This window comes from Archocentrus centrarchus, chromosome 17 (genome assembly GCF_007364275.1).
Source record: "Archocentrus centrarchus isolate MPI-CPG fArcCen1 chromosome 17, fArcCen1, whole genome shotgun sequence".
Lineage (NCBI taxonomy): Eukaryota > Metazoa > Chordata > Actinopteri > Cichliformes > Cichlidae > Archocentrus > Archocentrus centrarchus.
In genome coordinates, this window is record NC_044362.1 from 19,607,867 (window position 1) to 19,632,990 (window position 25,124).

The following is a 25,124-nucleotide window of genomic DNA, read 5'->3' on the forward strand; positions in this document are numbered from 1 at the left end:
TTAATCTGACTATGAATTGTACATAATGCGAGATAAGTCGATAATGCAGTATTAATATAACTATTTTCAGCACCAGTTAATATGACAACAATTCGATTTATTAATGATTCAATATATGGAATTCGCACCCTTTTCAAATGTACAGTTTTGTTTATGTTTGTTATGTGAACAACAGCCCACAATATTCAGATACTCAATTTAAATAACACAGACGAGTAGCCAAGATTCACATTTCATCACATTTCAGAGAGAATATGCTTCATTAAACCATCGTAGTTATTAGCTGAAAATTAATTAAGTAGTTTTTGACTAATCAACCAAATGTATCCGCTGTGTCATCACAACAGCAACATTTCTCTGTTGCAACATTTCTGTTGCACAAATGACCATAATAGCTGGATCTGGATTGTTTTATGGATACAGTATGCAATTTATTTATTTATTATTTTTTGGGGGGGAGGGGGGGTGATATGTGTGTGTATACACACACACACACACACACACATACATATATATATATATATATATATATATATATATATATATATATATATATATATATATATATATATACACACACACACATATATATATATGTTTTAGCATATATGTGTGTATATGTATATATGTGTATATATATATATATATATATATATATATATATATATATATATATATATATATATAATGTTTTATTTATTGTATGAACGATGGTTTTCGGTTGAGTGCATCTTCAGATGGCAGCTTTGCATTTTCCCGGAGTAAAAGTGAAGTGACACGAGGCGACAAGACAGAAAGCTGTCTGATGTTGTGAACGATCAACGCATCAGCACGCGATTGGTCAATATCATGACAGATATCGATGACGGGCCAATCAGCTGCAACAACGATGATACGCTGTCCAATCAGCTTTCCGCTCGCCGTTCACCGTCTTCTGAGAATGGGCGTTTGAGGGTGGAGTGACTCAGCCGGAAAACAGCCTTTTTTTAAAAAAATACCTTGTAACCTGCGGATCGGAGTTCACTGGTGAGTCAGATTTTCTTTTTCTGAACAATTTCACCGTGAAATTTGGTTTGAAACGTGCTGCGGCGAAAATTAATGCAGAAATAGGAGCGGTTTTATGCGGCGGTGGCTGTTTCGTACCGTGATGTTGTCCTGGGGTCAGGACATACGGCGGCTGTCACAGCTCTGTCAAAGTAATGGCATGAAGAAATATTAGCCAACTGTAACTTGGCGGTTAGGCGGAGAAGATGTAATACTGTCTTTATAAGTCACGTCTGTGTTCGTGAAAGTCTGTTTGATAGCATTAGCTTGTTTTTCCAGCCAGTCTGCCATTTCTAACACAAAGTTGAGTTAGCTTCATTTACGAGACTTAGTGCAGCAGCTAGCTACTCGGTGGCGGAGGTGCTTTTAAAATCCCAGGTTTGTGTTTTCCCTTATCTGCAACCACAACAAAAAGGGGGGCAGACGAAACGAAAGGGGGGGGGGGGGGGGGGGGGGGGGGTGGTAGACTAGTATCGCCTTTTGTCTTGGGTACACATAATGAAAAACTTTACTTTCTGAAGTCGTGGGTTAACACACTGTGAGGTTTAAGGAAAAGACACCTCGCACTCAGACAGGATTATTTTTCTCCCTGAATATCATTCTAACCTCTACAACCTGCAGCTCCCATTAACGGAGGTGACCCCTCACCAAAGCTTGGAGAAAGGGCCAGCACAGCTCTGCCTGATGCATAACAGCCCAGTGTTGACTCATTGCAGGCTAAAGTACAGCAACACTTACTGTAAGAGCATCACCATCCAGATGTGCTCCCGGCATGCTTCCCCACCCTTACAAAACGGGCAGCAAGCAACAGTCACAGCTCTTAGCTGGTTTGCTGCTTTTTGCTTCCCCCACACTTCAAGTTATATCAAAAATAACTATACGTTTTATTTTATTATACACTTATTGTTCCATATATAGCTTACTGTGTGGGGGAACACAAGACAAACATCAACTCAATCTTTTTATTACAAAAGAAAAGCAATACGATAACAAGTAAACCCTGCCCTGAGTCAACAAATCAATTATTTATTCAGGTAAATACAAATTCAAGGATTTAGTAGATTATAATGCAGTTTAAATCATTAAATCAAGCATACAATAGACAATTACCACTTAGTATCCCGAAGCTGTTTAAAATGAGGGGTTAGAAATACAGATTAAGAGTAAATTTTATTTAAATTATATATAAATATAATGTGAAATGTCACAGTGTACTGTTTTATGGGGGCTAAACTTTGTAAGTGTTGTGACAAAATTGAAATTGAAACTGGTTTAAAAAATTGTATAGAAATAACTAACATACTGAAAGTTCATCTGCAGCTGGACTAATTTCATTTTCTTCTTTTGTCATGATTTTTGTATTTAAATCTGAGTTTAAAGATGTAGTTGATTTAATTTTCCTTTTGTGTTGATTGTTGTATCACGGGTAGGTGTTGTATAAGCTTTCGCTTCAGCCTACAAGGTTTTGGTTTCTCATTTGATTTCTTGTGATCTAAATGAACCAAATAAAGATAAAGATTTTGCAGCCTATATGTAGTTTCATTGGCAGCGATGTCAGCATTGCATTTGGGTCTTACTCATGTAACGGGTTATTAGGTTAGTGTGCCTTATTATGAGTTATCTTATGGTTGTACTTAGTAAAATTATAGTAAAAATGACATTAATCCATATTAAAGGGCCATCATCTTTAGTAAGGCAGATTATAAACCAAGTTTCCCCCTGAGGACTTTTCTTCTTAATGTTACCATCAATAATCTTTCTCTTACCCCATTCAAAACAATTATACATGATTGCTGTTTTTCAAGATTACTTTACCTGATATATCATTTGACTGATGTATATTCATTCATTTTTAGTGTAAGGGTACATCCATACTGAAAAGTGTGCTTCAGTTTTGAAACATGTCATTTTCTTACACTGTGTAGCATCCACAATACTAAAAGAGATGAGAAGAGAGAAAACGCTGCTGACCCAGTTTTCATTGGAAACTCCAATGCTGTTTTTTTTTTTTTTTTTTACTCTAGAAAAGCTGAAGCTTTTTGTTCACTTCCTGATTGGGTCTTATCACTCAGAAGAATTAAGGCAAAACATCTAATAAGGCTCACAAACTTGATTTTAATTTCACTGGTCCCATTGCCATGATTTAATCAAGCAATGTTCCAGTTACTGTGTTTTGATCATTTCTAATCTACAGTTGTGGTCAGAAGTTTAGATCCACTCATCATGGGCATGAATGTGGAATGATTGTACAGTACACATCTTTAATGGCTTTTAAAAAACAAGAATTGGGTGCACAAGTTCAAATTTATTTTGGGTTTTCTCTAATCCACACAGGGTCAAAAGTATACACACAGCCTCAGTTATATACATACACATCCCCCACTAATATTTAGATAAATGTCCCTTAGCTAATTGCAGCTCGACCAGATGCTTTTGGTAGCCATCAACAAGCTTCCGGTATCATCCTGGCTGAATATTTGACCGTTCTTCTTGGCAGATTTGGTAGTATTCATTTAAACTAGTTGATTTCCAGGGACAGACCTGACTTTTAAGCATAATGTACAAATCTTCAACAGGATTTAGGCTGCTGCTTTTGGAAGGCCATTCCAGAAGCTAAATGTTAGCCTGCTTTATCCATTCCAAAACAAGTTTTCATGTGTGTTTTGGACCCCCTTAGGAATGCTGTTAAAACCTGTTTATGCTGGCAAAGAGAAACTAACGGTTGTAGTCAATCATGATCACTAACAAAGAAATTAATAAGCTTTGTCAAGTTAAGCCTTTTCAGAACCTTCAGCACCACTTACTAAAAGATTTGAGTATATGCATACATTTGAGCTTGTATGTATATTTTTGACCCTGTGTGGATTAAAGAAAATCCAAAATAAATTCAAACTTGTGCGCCCAATTCTTGTTTTTTTAAAGTCATTAAAGATGTATGCTGTAAAATCATTCCACCCTGGAAAAAGAACAGTTCAAATAAATAATTAAAAGCCCCAAATTAACGTGACATTCATGTCCATGATGAGTAAATGTAAACTTCTGACCACATCTGGATGTTTTCTCCTGGAATGACTTTATGCCTTATTCTTCCACTGTTGGCCCAAGCAATGAAATCTCTGGTCTTTTTTTTTTTTTTTTTTTGGCCATTGCTTTTCTTCCTGTGTATTTTTTTTTCTTCAAACAAAACATTATTTTAAAATGAAAACAAGTTGCTGTGGATGTCCAAGCACTGAAATATTTTGAGCAGTTTACGCTTCCCAGTTCCTCCTTTTTTATAAGTCACCATACAATGTTTTAGCACTTAATAGGCATTCGTGTTAATGGATCTACTACTCTACTTTGTATTTCAGTCGATACACAGTAGTCTCCCAGCAGTGTGGTGGTGTTTTTTTTAATACAGTGCTTTCTGGGGCCTATTCCAGAAAGCAGGTTTTGCTAACAACTCTGAGTTTGCAAGAACTGAAATCCCAGTTAGACGTTAGTTCATTATTTTTGGGCGTAACACGAAGCTTTTACAGTTGTTCATTCGTCAACAGGCTGTAAGGACGGAGACGGCGATGATGTCACGGATTTATAATGAGCGCAGCTGCAGCTGTCAGACTGTCAGTCAGTTCCTCTGAAACATTTCCTGTAGTTACTGTAGCATCAGTGTTACATCACACTGATCTGGATGAAGCTTTAGATACAGAACACACTTTGGATAGAAAATGTCCAGATCTTAGAGATGATGTGAATGTTTGAGTGAAGATAAGGCTGAAATTATTTGAAGACTTGAAAACTGAACTAAATGGATTTAAAGAGACTTAAATGATGTCATTTTGAAGGTTACGGTGTTTGAAAGTCGGAGTATGAATTTCCACATATTTTCCACTGAAAATCATCAAAATCGGTGATCATAGGCTCTATAACAGATCTGCAAACCGTGTCCGAGTCCACCTGCACAGCAGGAGGATCCAAATGGATCAGGATCATGGATTCAGACCCGAAAAGGCCCAGATCCAGTTTTTTTGCAGCTCATCCAGTCTGGATCTGTTCATAATGGCTTCATTTTCCGATACGATCTGCATTCTTAATTAAAATGCCTCATCCTCCCAAAATGTACTGAAATATTTAAAACGTATAAAGCTGAGGCATTTATCAAGGCAGGTTGCCTTTACTGGTAAAACGTTACATTCATTACTGGAAAGCTGCTCTGAATGTTTTCAGCTAAATATGAAACTATGACTGAACTTTGACCTTTAACAGTAACTCAGTGAAACATCTCTGCTGTGGCTGTCAGTGAGCAGCCATCTATCAGTGAAGCTGATCTTTGATCTGATCTTTGATCAGCTTCAGTTGATCTTAGGTCAGATTAAATGGTTAAACTGGAAACATTAAAGCAGTTTTTCTGTAAATCTCATTTCTCATTTTTATCCAGTAATGGCAGAAATAATGAAATTCTCAATAAAAAAAAATGAATAAAGTGAGATTGCTATTCAATCGGTAGATTCCATTTTTATTGTACAATTATTTAAAAAAATAACCATAAAATGAACTGTCATAAACTGCCGCAAAACCAGTTTTTAATAAGTAACAAACAGAGTTGACTGAACAAACTCTGATCAGCTGTTCTGGAAAGGAAAACTCAGAGCTGCCGATCTCAAGAGTGGGTCAACTCAGGGTATGTTTTTAAACTCAGAGTTTGTTGAACATGCTTCTTGGAATAGGCCCCTGGTATTAAAGCCAGGTAAGCATCAACTAGGTGCCTGAACTTGTGTGTGTTTTTTTTTTTTCTTTTTTAAGTTTCTTTTTGTCAAGTGCACCAAGGAGGAGAACCCGTCTGCAGTTGAAGTAAGCAGTGATAGACCCATAGGATGTGTGTATTCATATTTCATTCTTAGACTTTCAGTCTGACCATATATTTAGAAAAAGCCATGCATGCTGCACCTCTGTGGTTACACTTCAGGCTCTTCAAACTGGGAAGTGATAAATGTATTCCTGTGACAGCTTGGAGTTAACATTAACCCACCCACCTTGCAGTCACACAGTATGGTAGGGTACAGCTTCTGGCCACAGGGACAAACAGAGTTTCCTGTTTCTGTGCTGTCTCTGAAGTTTGACCGTGACATGCTTTCACTGTGTGCTGCTGCCAGACACAAAGCAGACCTCTGTGCTTGTGTTGTGACCAGTTTGCTACAGTATGGGTGTCACTTGTCAGTCTGAAAGGGCCTCTAGGATTACCGTAGTGGAAAAGTAGCGCTGCATGCCTGTGGCTGTCAGTGGAAGTGTCTGCAGTTCAGTCATTAATGAGATTAGTTCTTGGTTATGCTTTGTCTTCGGCTCTGCAGGAATTTGTGTTGACTACTACACAAAGACTACTTTTGACTCAGTAGAGCAGGGGTGTCAAACTCATTTTAGTTTCGTGGGCTGCTTGCACTTCAGTTTGCTCTTTCAAATTGGCTGGACCAGTAAAATCAACTCCTAACATTGTCGAGTTAGTTCTTCATGGCAGATATCTGATTTATTTATTTATTTTAATCTCTTTAAAGGGCATTCCACAGTATTTTGCCTGTCACAGAGGGGACAATTGGAAAATTGTAATTTCTGTATCATTTGCATTAATAAAGGTTAATAGTCTATGACTATTTATAAGGGGCAACAGTCCCAACACTTATATGTAAAAGGAGTTTCAGGACAGTCTATCAAAACTATTAGAATATATTCAGGTTTGAGTGGTGTGCCATGAAGGGGACCAAGAAAAACAAATAATGAGATGCAGAAATTAATTACATATTCCCATGAGATAAGTTAGAAATTTCAATTTACTGTTACATTATTATACCAATATGTTAATAGATTAATAGATGATATGAATAACTAATGCTGTGCCTTTTGCTTTTTTTTTTCTCCTCTGGCTGAATAACCATATGTTGCGTCATGGAGGGAACACTTTTATCCACTTCTTCATACCATCAAAAAGAATAGTTTTTTTCAACTACCAAATGCAAAACTTTAAATTCCTACATTGTATATACTCCTGACAATACAGTATTCATATCACATCATGTCTAACGCTTGGGCTGACCAAGCAAAATGAAACTAATCATGTTGTTGCTGAGGAACAGGGAAGGTACAAAAATACGCCTGAGGCTTTGCCTGCATTTTAATGTAAATAGTTTAATATACTTTGTTGGTTGCTAAATTTGTAGATAAGCTTTTAAAATTTACAACTTATATTTGTATTTTATGTTTGTAGGTTTCACAGTAAAAGTCAAAAGTTCATAAGAGGTTATGAATTTTTCTCAAGCCACCAATGGAATAAAAAAAATATTTTTTTTACCTTATTTTGTCACAGATGGGACATTTTGTACTTGGATAGTTATATTTTCCTATATGCAAATACTAATGGAAACTAATAAGCTATGTTGTTAATATATGCAAGGTCCAGCTTTACCTATGATGTCCACAAAGAAAAGACAGAACCCTAGCCATTTTGCAGTTGTCTCCTCTGTGACAGTGATTTTTGCCTTTTGGCTAATTTATTATAATTTATGACATTTAAAATAAATGCTGTAATCAACTTTAAATTACCAGTTCATGAAAATGTGGCTTCTATGCAATTAAAAAATAGATGTCCAGCTAAATATTTCAAATCTAATTTTCAACTTTTTTTTTTGTCCCAATTACTGTGGAATGCCAATATTTTCTGTCAATTATCAAGAAATGACAGGCAGCTTCAGTCTTTAAAACATAAGAGCAACTGCAGCTTTCCACAGTCAGTTTACTGCCATTACATGCTCATTACAGTTTCACTGCCTTTCTGCATTACAAAAGCACAAAACATTCACATTTAGAGGAACAAAATGGCACTTTTTTTTATGATCCAAATAACTTCTTGAGATCTAGAAATGTTTTTTTTAACTTCCCATAGACGTAAATTCCTGTGCTGGCATCCTTGCACCTGGAATAGGAGTGCAATTTAATGACTAATTGGAAATATTGATGACTTCTCTATATTTTTCACTGGATCCTTGGGTGTTCCCTGCGCTGCATGTTTGACACCCCTACAGTAGAGGAAGCGGGAATGTCCTTCAGGGCGGCTACACATGCTTCCTAAGCTAAGCTAGAGATGAATATTATACTTGTTCACTGCCTTGATTTATTTCTGTTACCTCAGAACTATTTCAGTACATGCCCATTGTAATGCACAATTACATACTGTATATATCCGCTTTGCTGACGTGATTGTAAAAAGCTCTATGTGAGAGACTCAAATGGAATAAATAAGGCTCATAATGTAAATAATGGGAACACCTTCACAGTTAAACAATGCTGGAATTTGCTATTTCAGGTTAAAGCTCTTTTGTAGATACTATAGCAGTGGTTTCCACATGTTGATACTATATAATTAATTGTTGTAACTGCAGAAAAAATAATGGATGGAATTTAAATTCACTCTGTTAGTACACAAGTTCTGATTGACACATCAAAGGCTCTGATTTGTACTGATGTGGACATTTGTGAGGGGGTAAAACTGGTCACAAAAAGAGAAAACCACACAAAAACACTTAAAGCAACTGTCAGGAGAGACTGCTCAAGACTCACCAGACCAGGCAATGCTCATTAGTCTTCTGTTGTCCGGTTTTGGTGGGACCTTGTGAACTGTAGCTTCAGTTTCCTGTTTTTAGCTGATAGGAGTGGCATCTAGTATGGTCTTCTGCTGCTGTAGCTCCATCTGCTTCAAGGTACAATGTATGTTCAGAGATGCTCTTCTGCATACCTTGGTTGTAGCATTTGAGTTACTATTGCCTTATTAGGCCAAAGCAGTCTGACCATTCTCTGCTGTCCTCTGGCATTAACAGCCAGAGAACTTCTCTTTTTTTTTTCAGTCCAGATGTTTATATGGGGAAATTCCAGCAGATCACTAGTTTCTGAAATACTCAGACCAACCCGTGTGGTTCCAACTTTTCAGTCACTTAAATTACCTTTGTTCTCCCTTTTGATGCTTGGTTTGAACTTCAGCAGGTTATTATGACCACATCTGCATGCCTAAATGCATTAAGCTGCTGCTGTAAAATGGTCTGATTGGAAATGAGCAGTCAGACAGGTGTACCTAATGTAGTGGCCTGTGAGTGTACATATGGAGAATAAAAATCCTGCCATATCAGATAAAAAAAAAAACTTACATCTATACTGAGAATTTGAACTAGAAGACAAAAATGAGGACAGAAGTTAATATAATTGAATAAAACTGGACTTTATTAGTTAAATCTGAGATTTATATTTCTTGTCATTGTCGTTTTACATTTTTAAAACATCTGTCTATACAATTAATGTAAAAGTTCATAGAGCATAGCTCAACTGTGGCCTGATGGTGGCAGCAGAGTTCTATTTAAGAGTTTCAGCCGAGCCCAAAAAACTGTTGACTGTGAATTGTATTTGACTTTAAAAGCAGCATTATTCATTTTTGACAGAAATTTGTTGGCCGTGCAACAGAGTGAGTGGTGACCTGAGAATCAAATTCCACTAAATAAGCCCTGCTGATCTTTACCAGATGCTGCTTCCTTAGATTGTAGGGCTAAAAAGATGCTGATGTGAAAAAAAGTCCAGTCACCTCAGGTGTGAGTTTACCTCTGGACTGATGATGGTGGTAGATAGATCCTGGGATTGACCTCAAAATCTGTACCTGTATTTCTGGCACCATCACCTTTTAAGCTTACATATAAACTTTAAAGGCCTGCCCTTGGACTCAAATAGCAATGTGGTCTCTTAAATAAAGGAGTGGCAGAAAAAAATCTGTGACAGTATAAGAAACAGCAGGAAAGAAATCAAGGCAGTAGAACAGAATAAAGGAAATGCTCTACCTTTGTCCTCTGAACATAGTTTGTGCATAAAATTCTTGCATCATTGCTTAGTTGTTTTTAGCGGATAATGCAGTCCCCCTGCTGTTATCAAGCTTTTCATCATCCCTGTGTACATGACTGTGACATGTACGCTCACATTCTTGATTACTAACCATGAAAGGCTGGACTGACTCTGATATTTTGATGTTATCAGTTAATATTTGGACTAATCATCATTCTTATAGTTTGAAAAAGAAATTCATTTTAGAATACAGTACAAATTAGATGAACCTAAAAATGTTAGTCACACTTCAATTTATAGAGCTTGCTTTTTTTTTTTTTAGGTATTATTTCTGTGTCCCGTTTCACTGTGGTTGCCCAGCAGTGACAAAATCAACGCAAAACAAAAAGCGGTTTAACAACAGCGCATTGGCAACACACTCAGATGATAACTTAGCAACCACAGGTCTGTTGATTGAATTTAGACTACAAACTCATACATGCTGATTTAAGAGCCTCATATGGTTTAGAATTACATCTAAAACAGATTTGTCTATATTTTTATATACATTACAACTGAATTATTAACTGATCAGTTTTCTGGTCACCAAGATTAACCCACATATGTTTCTGTCTGGGAGGCACCCATTGTCAAATTATGGGCTGATGTCTCAGATTTTTCTGTGTACTTTTTGTTATTGTTATTTATTCCCCCTTTTGTATCAGGAAAACAAAACTTTATGATAAGAAATAACTATTTTTAAGGATTTTCATCTTATTACCCTGTCTTTGTCTGTAAGTCAGCTACTGTTTTTTAAATAAGGTCTCACACGTTCCTGGTTCCAGCCCACTGGCTGGGGTCTTTGTGGCGTTACCCTGTTCTGTGCTCTGGCTTCCTCTCACAGTTCAAAGATATCCATGTTAGAGTAGCTGGTGATTTGAAACTGGCTGTAGGGGTTAAATTCGATGATGAATTGATTGCTTGCCTCTATATTTTAACCCTGTGATAGACTGGCGATCTCTGCAGGGTGTACCCTACCTTTCACCCCCCTCCCCCCCATGACCCCAAATTGGATAAGCAGTTAAGAACATGGAAGGATTTCTTTGTTTCCCTGGAACAAAGGGGGAAATGAGTATTGGCAAAAAAAAAACAAAACATAAAAAACAAAAAATCTGTTAATTTACTGATAAAGTTGTTGATGAATTGATCTACAAAATGTGAAAAATGACCAATCTAAGTTCCTTTAGATCATGCTGTTTTTTAAAAATGTCTGGATTTTATATATATATATATATATATATATATATATATATATATCACAAAGAATATTGTTTAGATGCAGTCAGTGGTTTGAACTGTTGGTCAGAATAAACAAGCACAGAGTTAGCTACCTATATTTTCAGGGTTTTTCCTACATATGTCTATATACAGTTTTGGTCAGATGTTTACATAAACTCCTCATGAGCATGAATGTCATGGTAAATTTGAGCTTTTAATGATTTCTTTGAACTGTTCTTTTTCTAGGGTAGAATACATACAGCATACATTTTTTATTACTTTAAAAAACAGTAATTGAATGCACAAGTTTGAATTTATTTTGGATTTTCTCTAATCACACACAGCCTGTTGTATACATACACTAGTATTTGGATAAATGACCCTTAGTTAATTGCACCTTAACAAGATACTTTTGGTAGCTATCAACAAGCTTCTGGCATAATTCTGGCTGAATATTTGACCACTCTTCTTGGCAGACTTGTACCCTCAGTCAATGGCGATGTAAAGCTGTCTTCACTGTGGACAGTGACACTGGTGTTACAGCAGTTTCCAGTTCATGGCAGGCTTGAGTCTTGTGTGAGTGTTAATCCAATGAGTGCTGTCAAACAAATCCGTTTTATGCTGGCAAAGAGAAACTACAGTTGTAGTCAATCAGTGTGGATTAAAGAAAATCCAAAAAAAACCCCAAAAAACATCAAACTTGTGCATCCAATTCTTGTTTTTTTTTAAAGTCACTAAAGGTGTATGCTGTATAATCATTCCACCCTGCAAAAACAGTTCAAATAAATCATTTAAAGCATCAAATTACCATGACATTCATGTCCACGATGAGTGTGTGTAAACATCTGACATAATTAATTGATTGATTCAATCGTGGTTAGTAATCAAAACAGCATTTTATTACATACATGTGTAGTCATGATTTCATCACCACCACCACCACCACCCCCCTTATTGTTTGCCTACTCTAGTGCCAATCAGCTATGTGATCATCTAAATCCTGGTTAAACTGGGTGGGCTGCGTCTTCCTTTTAATCCCATTTTCACCTTTTTAAGTTGATTGGTTATTGTCTCTGCGAATTTGATGAATGGCCTCGCTGCATCTCAAAAGGCGACGGGCATCACACATCGATCTGACCTCCCCGGTGATGCTTTTCAGTACACAAGTGATCAATGAAATTTTTGGTGTACTAAAATAGCCCACCATAAGGAACAGGCAGCCAACCCCACGAGTCACGTGGTACAGGGAGCAGCAACGTCATTAGGGCAGAGATTTGTGAGGAATAAGCAGACAGAAGGAGAGGGAGAACCCCGGAGGTGCGGCACTTTCTTAGCATTTGCATCGTTCCTCTTGCTTTTGTTTTTTTTTTTTCCCCGGCCAGAGCGAGAACAGAGTCTCTGTTCAACATTTTAGAGACCCAAATGCCCGGTCCCACCCAAGCCCTTTCCCCAAATGGAGAGAATAACAACGACATCGTCCAGGACAACGGAACCAACATCATTCCTTACAGGAAAAATACGGTGCGGGGAGAGCGCGCCTACAGGTAAACCAGTGAAATGTCGCATTTGGTTTGATGTCAGAAAAGAAAATCACACTCCTGCAGACAAACCCGCATTCCGGCCTCCTCTTCGCCGTTTTCTCTCAGGACCCATCCGCTTTTCTCTCGCCAATCACACTCCCCTGTCATGTTAGCCCTCTGTGCCCGATACTGTGGCTTAAAATCGCTCTTAAGTTAGCTTAAACCCTCCCTCTGCTTCTCCTTTAGCACCCCATATCACTGCTGGGACTAGCATGCAATGCTGTCAAGTGTTTTATTTTGTGGTGCGCAATGCCACAGCCACATTTTGGAGGAGTGGGTCCAGCTTGTCAGATGACAGGACTACACAGACAGCCGCCCCTGCTACTCCTCCTGTTCCTTCTCCTGCTGCTGCTAGAATATTCCCATCGTGACTTGACACTCCGCAGCTACTGAATCACCCCCACTGTCGCCATTAATGTGCATGGGTGATGGTTTACGGTGTGGGGGCAAGTTTCCTACGACTTGCCGCACAAGCCCATGTTTCTTCTGGTTGAGTTGAAGCACCAAGCCCAGCCCTGGTGTCGGCAGGCTATCCCTGCCAGGCTAACAAAGCATGCTAAGCGGCGCACACATCCGCTTTGTTGACATGAGAGGGGCTGGCCCAGTTTCCTTCCTAAAGTCGAGACTCTGCTGCTGCAGTGCTATGATAGCCCAACTTTAACGCTGAATGGTTATTATTGTGCTGCGTATCCTGGTGTCTGCTAGAGTTGATGATTTAGCATCATATTATCGCGGTTATAAAACCGCTAGAGAGATGTTTTTAATGCAGCTGCCCTGCTGTTCCTATCAGTGAGTTATTTAGGCTGCTGTCTTCTGCTTATGGTTAATAAATATATAAAAAGCACAGTTTCTTTCGTCAGTATTGAGATCGGTTCAACTTCATGCACGCAGGGCTATAGACCTTCCCACAACCTTTAGAGGACTGACACTGGGGTTTTAGAGAAGGGTGAAAGACAAGAATACCAGAAAATGAGAAAACTAAATGCCTTATCTTGATTTGTGTTCATAATTGTTGGATGCCATTAATTTGTTTTTATTAATTTTATACTCCTACTTCTTGTACAGGAATATTAGAAAGCTGCATTAACATTTATAATAACTTTATTTTTTGCATGTTTATACATTGGTGAGTGGAGTTTAAAGGGATGATTTACATTATTATGGCAGTTGTGCTTTGTTTTAGGCAATTCTCTCAGAATGAGAGAATATTCTCAGGTGTGCTACCACTCAGGTGCAGACTGTGAATGATGCCCCTTCCCCAGTGTCTGATGCTAAGGGTTAATTAATGAAATTGCAAGCATTGACTGTTTTGTTGACTTCTTTTTAATCTGTAGCTTAAGGGTCAAAGTTTCAGTTTACTAATATATCTTTGGCACATTGCATGCTTTCAGTATGCAAGGCCTGAATGCATACTGCAAGTAGAGCAGGTGCCCTGAGGCCCCCAAAGCCACAGTTTTGCAACCAGATCAAATTTAATCAGGCTTTGCAACAGCTCTTTCTGCCGTGCAGGAAAAGTCAAATTAAAAGATCCCAGGGTGCATTTTTCAGACACCTTCATCCTGCAGCATACAGTACAGAGTGAGGTAACCCCACAAAGAAATAGGGTCACCTCACGCTCAGTCATTCATCTACTAAGAGAGCAGTTTCTCAAAGTGTATTGCGAAAAATGTTTATGTTGAGATACTTGAATTTGCTATGAGACTGTAGACAAAATTGCCTCCACAAACTTTATTGCTTTACTGTTGTCCTGTGTTCCAGTGCTATAGGGTTATTTTCATCCAATTTGTTAAGCAGGAAGTCTTACATACTGAGATAATTTTCCCCAAGATAACATTGATTCATGTCTGATTTTGGTCTCCAAGTCCAAACTTGTTTCTAAAATCAAACTGATCTTATCTTAGCCTCCAGTGATTTGTGTTACAGTTTGCCTAACAGTCTATGACAGGGGGGCTCTGGGCTCTGTGGGTCACACCTGAGGATGATAATGTGGACATTAGTACTGTTGACATGCAGCAGCTGGGGGTTGGGTGGCATTGGGGGGTCAGAGTATGTTTTGTGCCGCTGGGCTTCTTTGCGGGTCAGTCTGGGCATGTGGAGAAATGCTAAAGATCATCTCATGAGCTATGTCTAGATGCAGTCTCACTGTGTGGTTTCCAGGCTGAGGTTTTTGTTTAGGAAATTACTAAATTAAATATAATTTAAGTGTTTGGGCTTAGAATTAGCAAAGCTGTTAGTTTACAGGATTTGTTTAGCCTGTGTTATTCTAAGTGGCTCTGGCTCAACTCCTTCATCTCTTATGTCCTAAGATACACAGAAAATAGCAGCTATTTGTTACCATGTTTTAAAATCTTAAGTTATTTGTATAGTTGACCCATTTTTGGAGGTAAATAAACTGACCTGAGACAGAACGAAATGGAGCATTTGTTACAGCAGCCTTGCTTTTGTTTTTCAGTGTTGTTTTTTTTTTCTGTTGCAGTTGGGGGATGGCGGTCAACGTATATTCTACCTCAATAACCCAGGAGACTATGAGCAGGCATGACATTACTGCCTGGGTTAACGATATTCTCTGCCTAAACTACACGAAAGTGGAGCAGCTCTCCTCAGGTGAGAACAGACAGACCTTTAAAAAAAAAACTACACTTCTCTTTAGCTCATCCTCTTACTTCCTCCTCCTGTGCCAGATTTGCTGTTTCAGATGGTTTCAGTGCTTATTCTTTGCCCACATAGTTTTATGTGTAAGCTGGCGGTTAAAGCAACCTGTGGAAACATGTTCACCTCTCCCTGGAAGAGAGTTGTCTATAAATAAACTCGTAGCCTGCCATGTTCTCCTGCTGTGACCAAGTAATCCAATTTCAATCACCCTCTGCCTATACAAACACACACACACCACCCGCTTTTCACGAGGTGTGGTTTGGTTTAGATGGTTTCTTATGAGCTCCCTGGTTGGGTTCGTGTGAGCTTTACCTCAGGATTGAGCTGGTGCCCTCTTTTCAAATTGATGACTAGGCTTCAGTTAATGTGAGCCATGTTAACAGCAATGCTCATTAATATTTCTTTTTCAGGAAATGAGGTCAATGATCTGGATGTGAGAAGACTCAGGTGCTAAGGCAGAAATAATCAATTTTAGACTTTGTAAGATGGCATAAGATATATTTTATTTATCCCCAAAGTTTGGAAATACTCTTATAGCAGCTAAATATTAAGATAAACACAGCCTATTAGAAAATTGCTTAAATAATTAGAATAGTATATTGCTCAATTAGATAAAATTCACTGAGAAAACCAGCATTTTAATAAGGTAAAAACTAATCTGAAATCAAAACAATTGAAGGAAATTAAAATAATTTCAGAATCAGAAAACTGAATATAATTGTATAATAGATAAGATAAATATAAAAACAAAACATATAACAATTTTAAAACATTTTTTTTTAAAGGTAAAAACTAATCTGAAATTAAAATAAATACAGATCTACAGTGTGAAAGCAAAATTGTGGATTTACCAGTCAGTCTACCCTCACTTTTGGCTACAAGCTCTGGGTAGTGACCAAAAGAATGAAATAGTGAATACAAGAAGTAGAAAAGACTTTCCTGTGTAGTATGTCTGAGCTGTTAGAGATAGGGTTAGGAGCTCGGTCATTCACGAGGGATGCAAGAGTACAGCTGCCACTCCTCCACACTGAGTGGAGCCAGTTGAAGTGGTTAAAACATCCTGACTGGGATGCCTCCTGGACGCCTCCTAGGTGAGGTGTTACGGGCATGTCTTGCCAGGAGGAAGGCTCCAGGACACGCTTGAGAGATTGCATCTCTCAGCTATCCGGGGAACACCATGATACACCCCTGGTAGAGGTGGAGGAGGTGACCAGGAAGAGGGAGGCCTGGACATCTCTGCTTTGATTGGTCCCTCAGCTTCATGGACCTAGATAAGTGGCAGAGGATAGATGGAAGTAAAATAAGTATGGGGGACAGAGAGCGAAAGCTTAATAATTGCTGTATTTCTTATACAGCACAATTATTATAGCGTATAAACACACAGTGAGTGAAGAGATGTGTGAAGAAGAAACACTCAGTGCATCATGGGAAACCCTCAGCAGCCTCAACCAATTGCAGCGTAACTAAGAGATGGTTCAGGGTCACCTGATCCAGTCCTAACTATAAGCTTTATCAGAAAGGAAAGTCTACCTCACCCCAACCACTCACAGTGGATGGCTGCCACTCCCTAAATCTGATTCTGCCTGATGCTTCTTCCTGTTAAAGGGGAATTTTTTTTCTTTACCACTATCACCAAGTGCTTGCTCATGGGGGTCATATGATTGTTGTGGTTTCTTTATAATATTGTAGGGTCTTAGCTATTTGAGGTGACTGTTGTTCTGAAACAGCGCTATATAAATAGAATTTATTTGAATATAAATTACTGCACTGTAATATTGAGTCACTTTAATGTGATTACATGTCTTACATTTGTTACAGTCAGCCATTTTAATATATATATTATTTTTTTTTTGCTTGGTTGAATTTTGAGATTTTATTTTGTCTGAATTGACAAGCAGGAAATTAGAGGTCATGCAGGTCTTTAAGTTGAACTAGCTGATGTATATCATCTGGCTTCATAGATAATGTTGGATATCATCTGCATAGCAATTTAAATGTTTGAGAAAAGGCAGCTGGACTTGTTTAAGTTTCTTGGAAGATGTTTTACCTCTCTGAAAGGCTTCTTCAGTTCTAAAACCAAGTGGTGGAGAGTCCGAGGTATTTAAACCGCAGTCGGTGTTGTCCTCGGAAGGTGGTCGTTGACCCACTATTGTTCGTGTGCATAATCACATGCGCCAAGGTGTGGAAAAAAAAGCCTGGGTCATTCCAATCAGTAGTTTCAGGTGAAAACAATGTGGAACTTTGCCCCACTATATCAAGTGACCTATTGAGGTCACCTGAAGGAACGTGTGAGTGGGGGTTGAGAGGCCTGGAAAGGGAGCTCAGGACTGCACTGTAGATGGGGGGGGGGCAGTTGGTGTTGTAATCTGCCACCTCTATTCAGTGATGGTTGTTCACATTGGACATAGATGGCTTCTTTAACTCCTCTCTCAAACTATGGTCCAAAATGTGAGCATTGGCATCTTTATCCTTTTGGTAAGTACAGTTGAGTCCTGTTGAGGTGGCTCTTCTGTGTTGCGCCCCGCGTTTTTGAAGTGGCTCTTTTGGTTTCTCCAATGTAGAGGTCCGAGCACTCCTCGCTGCACTGCACAGCATACACTATGTTGCTTAGCATGTGTTTGGAAGTTTTGTCCTTGGGATGAACCAGTTTTGTCTTAGTGTGACAAGGTCTGAAGTACACTGGGATGTCATGCTTGGAGAAAATTCTCCTGAGTTTCTCTGACATCCCTGCCACATAAGGGATGACAGTGTTGTTCCATTTGTCATTCTCTTTCTCCCTAGTTGGTGCCTGACCTTCTTTCTTGTGCGTCTTTGCTGATTTGATGACGGCTCAGTTGTGATCACCATGTTTTAAGAGCTTTCTCTACTTGTTTGTGTTCCTTTTCGTTCCCTTCTTCCTTAGAGGGAATATTTTCTGCCCAGTGTTGCAGGGTCCTGATCACCCGAGTTTGTGTTCCAGTGGGTGGTGGGAGTGAATGAGTAGGCACGGGTCTTTGTGTGTGGGCTTCCGGTAAACTTAGATATTGAGACTTTCGTGTTCCTCAATAAGCACAGCACAGTTGTAGAACGGTAACATATTATCCTTGGCATCCTCCCTGGTAAACCTTCTGTTTTTATTCACTGAGTTGCTGTGGTTCTAAATTCAACTGATTGCCACACCAAAATGTCTACACTCCTCAGTGAGAACAATACTTACGAGTCTGTTAGAGATGGTGCTCCACTCCGTATATAGTAAGTGGTGCAGAAGGTGGTCAGGATTATCAATAAGTTTGTTCAGTGGCTGCCTCTCCACAGCTTCAAATGTTTCCCTTTTTTTTTTTTTTTTTTTTTCAAAATTGCTAATTAATATTGCAGTATTTGAGTTACTTTTTTTTTTTTTTCCCCCAAATAATTTTTTATAGGAGCTGCTTATTGCCAGTTCATGGATCTGCTCTTCCCAGGCTGCATCAGTCTTAAGAAGGTCAAGTTTCAAGCTAAACTAGAGCATGAGTACATTCACAATTTCAAACTGTTGCAGGCATCCTTCAAAAGGATGAATGTGGACAAGGTGAGTGTCCCTAACATCATCTTCATCTTAACTGTCACTTGCTTGTTGCTTGGGGTTTTAATTTAGTCTTTTTTGTCCAGATTATTCCTGTGGAGAAACTGGTTAAAGGCAGATTTCAGGACAATCTTGATTTCATCCAGTGGTTTAAGAAATTCTTTGACGCCAATTACGATGGTAAAGAGTATGACCCAGTTGCAGCCAGACAGGGTCAGGATGCCATCCCCCCACCTGATCCTGGTGAGCAAATCTTCAATCTGCCAAAGAAGTCTCACCATGCAGCCAGTTCTCCTACCGCAGGTAAGGTTCAACTGATGAATAAAACAAAATGGTGTTTACAAATTGTGCTTATATTTCATTTGCAAATTATTTTTGACATTTACACTAAATGCATATGCTGATAAATGGCTAGACTTCTATCATTTAAGCTCATATCAACTCTGTGATTATAAGGTCTGATTTGTCAAGATTATATTCATAAATATTTATTTGCTGCAGGAGCATCCAGGTCAAGCTCTGTTACCCCCAAGTCTTCAACACCAACATCCAGACCCTCATCTGCCAAAAAGGTCCCCACATCTGCATCAACTCCTGCCAAAGGAGAGAAAGAACTGGAAGCACAAGTCACACATCTTACTGAGCAGGTATGCACATGAAAAGCATGATTGTGATCAGCAGGATTTTTTTTTTTTTCTTCTTTTCCCACATGGCTCATGTGCCTCTTTCCAGCACTGTCTGTGGTCACAGCTGAACTGTAGTGGAGGCCTTTTTGAGTTTATGGACACCTGCGCCCCATATTTGAATTGAATTAACACTCCACAGCTGTGGAGTGTTAATGTATCAAAATGTGCTTAGGTGTTCATTGAAAAATATTGTGTTAATGCTTAAATTTATGCCAAATCATAGACACACACTGTATGTATATGTATGTGTGTGTGTATGTATATGTATGTGTATGTGTGTGTGTGTGTATATATATGTGTGTGTGTGTGTGTCATTTGTTTGCAGACTCTGGCTTAAAGTCTCATGTTGACCGCTTTTGCAGTTGCCATTGCCTTTTTTTTTTTTTTTTCTTTCTTTTTTTTAAAAAACCACACCAGTGAGGAATGCATGAAAAGGCAAAAAACAAACAAACTGCACATTCACATGTGTTTATGATCTAGTGTGTGGCTACCTTATGATTGCGATTAAGGTAACCACACACTAGATGATACCCAGCTTTGTTGACTTCAATTTAAATGGAAATGTAATTTACAAAATGAACATCATGTTGTATAAAACATGACCTGAAACTTGCAATTGAGACCATAAAACCATCAGGAAAATGTTTGAGGTGATAAATCAAGTGAAGTAGCCGCTGTTCTAGAAGATTTAGTGAAAACTGGGGTTTTCTGTTCAAGATGGATAACAGACTCCGTGACCCTAACCTGCACTCTGGCAGATTTTCTTCAACAAACTCTGAAAAGTTTTTCTGTGATTCCTTATCAATACATTTAGTATGACCACTCAGTAAGCCTTCAGTTTAAGGACAGATACAGCCATAAGTGGATATTGTAGATTTATTATCAGCTCAGAATAAAATCTATAGGTTACATCTTTGCCAAGGGGTCCATTTATGCACGCTGTTCTCACCAAATGCCAAAACTAACATTGCATTGTAACCTTACACGTTTGCTGTTGCAGCCGCAGCTATTTTCAAATTTTCTAAATGCACAAGCTTGAGGCAAGACTGTGAGTAAGTCTGTCTATGCAGGCATGCATATGACACATGCGGTTGCACAGGGCAAGTGGCACAGAACTCATGAAGGGAGATTTCTGCAACAGTGCTGGAGAAAGTTACAAATGGACAAGAGTAGAAATGTATGTGGCTGTGTGATGTCAGATCGGCATGCGAAGCGACCATAAGTTGGATATAAAACTTGGTCTCTGTCAGGTTGTCAGCCAGTTCCCCTGGACTGACTCTTTTCCCATTCATTACTCCGGTGATCACTGTGTATATTAATCTGCATGAAGCTATAGACACACAAAACAACAAATCACTGTGAATTATACTTGTTGTAATCGGTTGCACTGATAGAGAAAAATGCCCATCATAGTTGGCATCATATTGAAGATGTGGTGAAGATGAGTCTGAATTGACAATTTTTCTTCCTAAATTGGACTAAATTTGAAAGTCTTATGACAAACAGACAATTTCTTTTAAAATATGTTCACACTTTGAAATCATTAAATGCTGAACTTTTGACATCTTTCCACTACAAATGACCTAAATCAGTATTATTGGGTCTGACTAATATCACAGGTCGATTAAGTAAACTGTGTCTTATCTGTTTGATAATTTTGTCTTGAGTTGTCTGCATATTGTCCCTCAGGCTACAACTGATGGAAGTTTTGATAGGATTCCAGCTTTATCTCTTAAAATAATTTAGTGTGTTTGAATTAATAAAATTACACTTTTCTAGCCTCCTGGCGTGGTCCTCCTTGATACAGATTTGCATTCCTCAGTCCACTGGATTAAAATGGAGGCTCTTCTCTATATTTACCTGTTGCCATGGTGAATCCTAGTATTGGAGCGCCATTGATGATGGCTTTTCTTCCACTACACATGCGCTTAACTCGGCGTGAACATATTCAGAATTGATTTAATTAAAAACTAATATCTGTAATCAGCTTTTGTAGCACTAAAAACTCAGGGTTTAAATTTTAGACTCAGTTTGGTAAACCTGCTTTCTGGAACAGGGCCTGAGATGCCCCCTGCTGGCCATTACAAAGAGTGCAGGTTTAAGGCACTTCTATATATCACTTTTTTAGACCCAGGGCTACAGCTATGTTTTATGTACAGTCTGGGTCAAATTAGGAATCAGACCTAAATCCACAGACAAAAGGTTCCTTTGCGTGAGCAGTTCTGTGAAGAAAAAAATTATTTAAAATGTTTCAAAATAGGGCAGAAGCATTTTAATGACACTGTATGTGGTTGGGTAGATTAAAAAAAAAACAAAGAAACACACACACAGAGTGTGTTAAATGCTGTGTGGCTATTGTGTAGTTTTTCCCACTCTGAGATCCAAAATGTTGCTGGCTGCATTAAATTTGGTGCAGTACATGTCAGATCTAAGCCAAGGATTAAACTAAGATGAAGCAGGCTTGGAGCTTTTGTGGAGTGACCACTAGCCAGAAAATGCTGCCAGCCAGCATTTTATTTATATATTTTTTTTGAATGTACATTTGTTAAGCAGCAACTGGCAAAATAGAAGGCAGTATTTCAAAAGTCTAAACTGCTCAGCAGAGCCTTTATTAATATAACACTGTGGTTGCATTCAGTCATTCAGAACTACTCTAGTGCTCTAATCATGTGTAACTGAAGTTGTCTTCAGTTAAATAGTTTATCTTGAGTTGCTTTTTTAGACAGAATCATTAGCATCAGCTTTGTGCTTTGCAAATATTTTACTTTTGGACTGTAACCAAAGTTCAGAGTTTGTTTCAGGCTTTAAGACTCCTCTGAATGTTTCTTTTGCAGGTGAACACACTAAAGTTGGCACTGGAAGGAGTGGAGAAGGAGCGGGACTACTATTTCAGCAAGCTGCGAGAGGTGGAGCTGCTCTGCCAGGATCAGGGGGAAGAAAACGCCCCATTCGTTAACCAGCTAATGGAGATCTTGTATGCCTCTGACGAACAGGTCAGCCTGGGACTTTAGATTGATCTGAGCAGGATTCAGGACCGCTTGTGTTCCTTCCTTGTTGAGGAAATCATGTGGAAGTGATTGTGTGGTTGAAACAGACAAGAATTCAGTCTTTGTGTGTAGTCACGTGCGCTTGCCTCAAATTCTATAGTGTCTCTCTTTTTTTCTTTTTTCTTTTTCTTAAATGTAGGAACGAGGGGAGCTGGCTGAGGGCGACGGACAGGAAGTGGACCAGCAAGCCCACGACGAGGTGCCAGATGATCAGCAGGAAGAGCAGGATGAATACTGACTGCCATCATCCCTCACAACAATTACACCCCCCCTCCCTTTTTTTTTTAATATGTGAGAACTGTTACAGGATTTTAATTTTTCCTCATGGTTTATTTTTCATCCTCTCCAAGACTGAGCACATGAAGCAGCCTCCTGAATAGAAGCACCATCAGTTTTTTTTTGTTGTTTTTTTTGTATCCCTCTGCTCACTGTTCGATGTTTCTTGTGACTTTTGGTGAACTGCTGTGGCAGGTTTGTGGTGATGACCTCCACCAGCAGACAAGCTGAGACCATCAGAGGACTGTGTGGGTGCAAAGTCAATTCAAATCCTGCAGTAGATGTGATGAAATGCTGAAGTTTAGACAGGTAACCCTTACCTGTCAGTGCAGATGTAAGCCTTCCTGCCCCCCCTTTTTTTATTTTGCATATCAACAATATTAATTACAAGAATGCAATAAGCAAAGCCCTGGAAGGGCTCATAGTAGCTCTTATTTAACCTCCTTCCATATGTTGCACTGACATTTGACTTCGTATTGGACAATCTGTCCATAGACCCTCACCGTATTTATTATTGTTGTTGTTATTAAACCTTAGGAATAGTGCAAGGATCTGAATTGCATCCTCATGAAGGAGGACACTACAGTCAGTGAATTGTGAATAAAATGTAGTAAAATGCCAACGTATGACTGTCTGACAGCGATCTTTACAAATTACAAGATTTCAGATAATCAGTGTGCTCAACTTAGCGTTTGTCCCACCATAAAAGGTGGTTTTAGTGATAGAAATTTAAGCCGTAAACATGGGGAGGGAAGGAACATCATTGTGGAGTAGTCTTATTATGAAGCAGCAGCTTTAAGTTGTAAACCTCCGCTGGAACTGTTGGTATTTTTTTTTTTTTAAATCACAGGTCTTAGGGAGATGTCAGTTCACTGAGCAATTTGCTACACTATATTCCAGTAAGTACATTGTATACCCTTTCTTAATATTGCATTTACTAATATTGAACTGGGCAGTGCACCACGATGCTTTAGTCATATATTATTGTGTAAATGAAAAAGAATGTAAACATGTACTGTCAATAATTAATGAATGGTAAATGTTTTTTTTTTTGTTTTTTTTTAATGTCCCACTCATTATGCATTCCCCAACAAAAATCGTGTTGCATGTTTGCATTTTATTTGTGAATAACTTGACCTGCTTTTTACATATTTAATAAAAAAAAAAAAAACAAACATGTTAAGTGAGCTTTTGTATGTTTAACCTGCTATTTGAAAGATGTTGAGATTCGGATGGATTTGCTGTAATAAAAATTACATTTTGAGTCCACGGGAGGTTGTCATGTCACTCCAAACCAACCGTCTTCCTGCACCACTGGTCAGTTTGGGCTGTTTTTACTATTTCATTTGATGGTAATCAGTATTATACCTGCTTTGATATGCAGACAGTCTGTGCTATAACCAGCAGAGTAAAAATATAGTTTACTCAGGTAAAATGTACTCAATCCTGCTCATTATGCAAAGATTTTATTGGTTATATTAACGTGTATATTTTATTGTTCAGCCTAGTAGAGGTGGAGCTAGTATTCATTATCACATTGTAATTGATGTTTGAGGATTTTCAGATGCACTGACTTATAAGTGAAAGCTAATTTCTTTAACCGCAACATCAAAGACAAACAGCTGTATATTACACAGCAAATACTTACATCTAAGGGGTTGAGCCAGCTTTAAAAAAAAAAAAAAAGTACATTGCACACCATGCTGAGGTGTGATATGTTTTCAGCTAACAGCTCTTTGGAATCACCTTATTGATGAAAATGCTATTGTAAGCCTGTCAAACTGTTATCCCTTGAGTAAGGTCTCTTTTTATAATTGAAGGCTTCATAGGTCAGTGTTAAGAGGCTTAAAAAAAGAATCCATTCCTCTGAAAATGGTCAGGTACAAGGACTGGACTGAAAATGAGTTAATAATCAGCCAGTCTCCAGAGAAAGAAAAACTATGAAAGCCTGGAGAACTATTGCTCAAGCCCACTTGTAAAAAGTAAAAAAAAAAAAAAAAAAAAAGGTCCTTGGAAGTGAAAAACAATACTTACCTGCACCTGTAGAGTAATATACCGTCTAGTCAGTGTAGTCCAGCTGACTGCTTCTCCCACTGATGCTGAAACAGGGGCGTAGAATTAGGTAGGGACGTGAAATAACGTGTTTTGTTCCTACCAGTATTTGCTCCGCAGGTGTAATTAACCCCGATTCAGCACC

General features: G+C 38.5%; 1 protein-coding gene across 2 annotated transcripts; it reads left to right on the forward strand.

The window, feature by feature from the left end:
• The first annotated feature begins 940 nt into the window (after positions 1–940).
• Positions 941–24,166, forward strand: mapre2 (microtubule-associated protein, RP/EB family, member 2). Of its 2 annotated transcripts, XM_030751317.1 has the most exons (8): positions 5,857–5,874; positions 12,528–12,689; positions 15,202–15,329; positions 18,779–18,924; positions 19,005–19,221; positions 19,420–19,565; positions 22,439–22,597; positions 22,791–24,166. In XM_030751317.1, the coding sequence occupies exons 2-8, from the start codon at positions 12,568–12,570 to the stop codon at positions 22,887–22,889; spliced, it is 1,017 nt and encodes a 338-aa protein (XP_030607177.1). In that variant the 5' UTR covers positions 5,857–5,874; positions 12,528–12,567; the 3' UTR covers positions 22,890–24,166. The 2 variants fall into 2 exon arrangements, with proteins under 2 accessions (XP_030607179.1, XP_030607177.1); XM_030751319.1 differs by lacking the exons at positions 5,857–5,874; positions 12,528–12,689 and adding an exon at positions 941–1,026.
• The last annotated feature ends 958 nt before the right edge of the window (positions 24,167–25,124 follow it).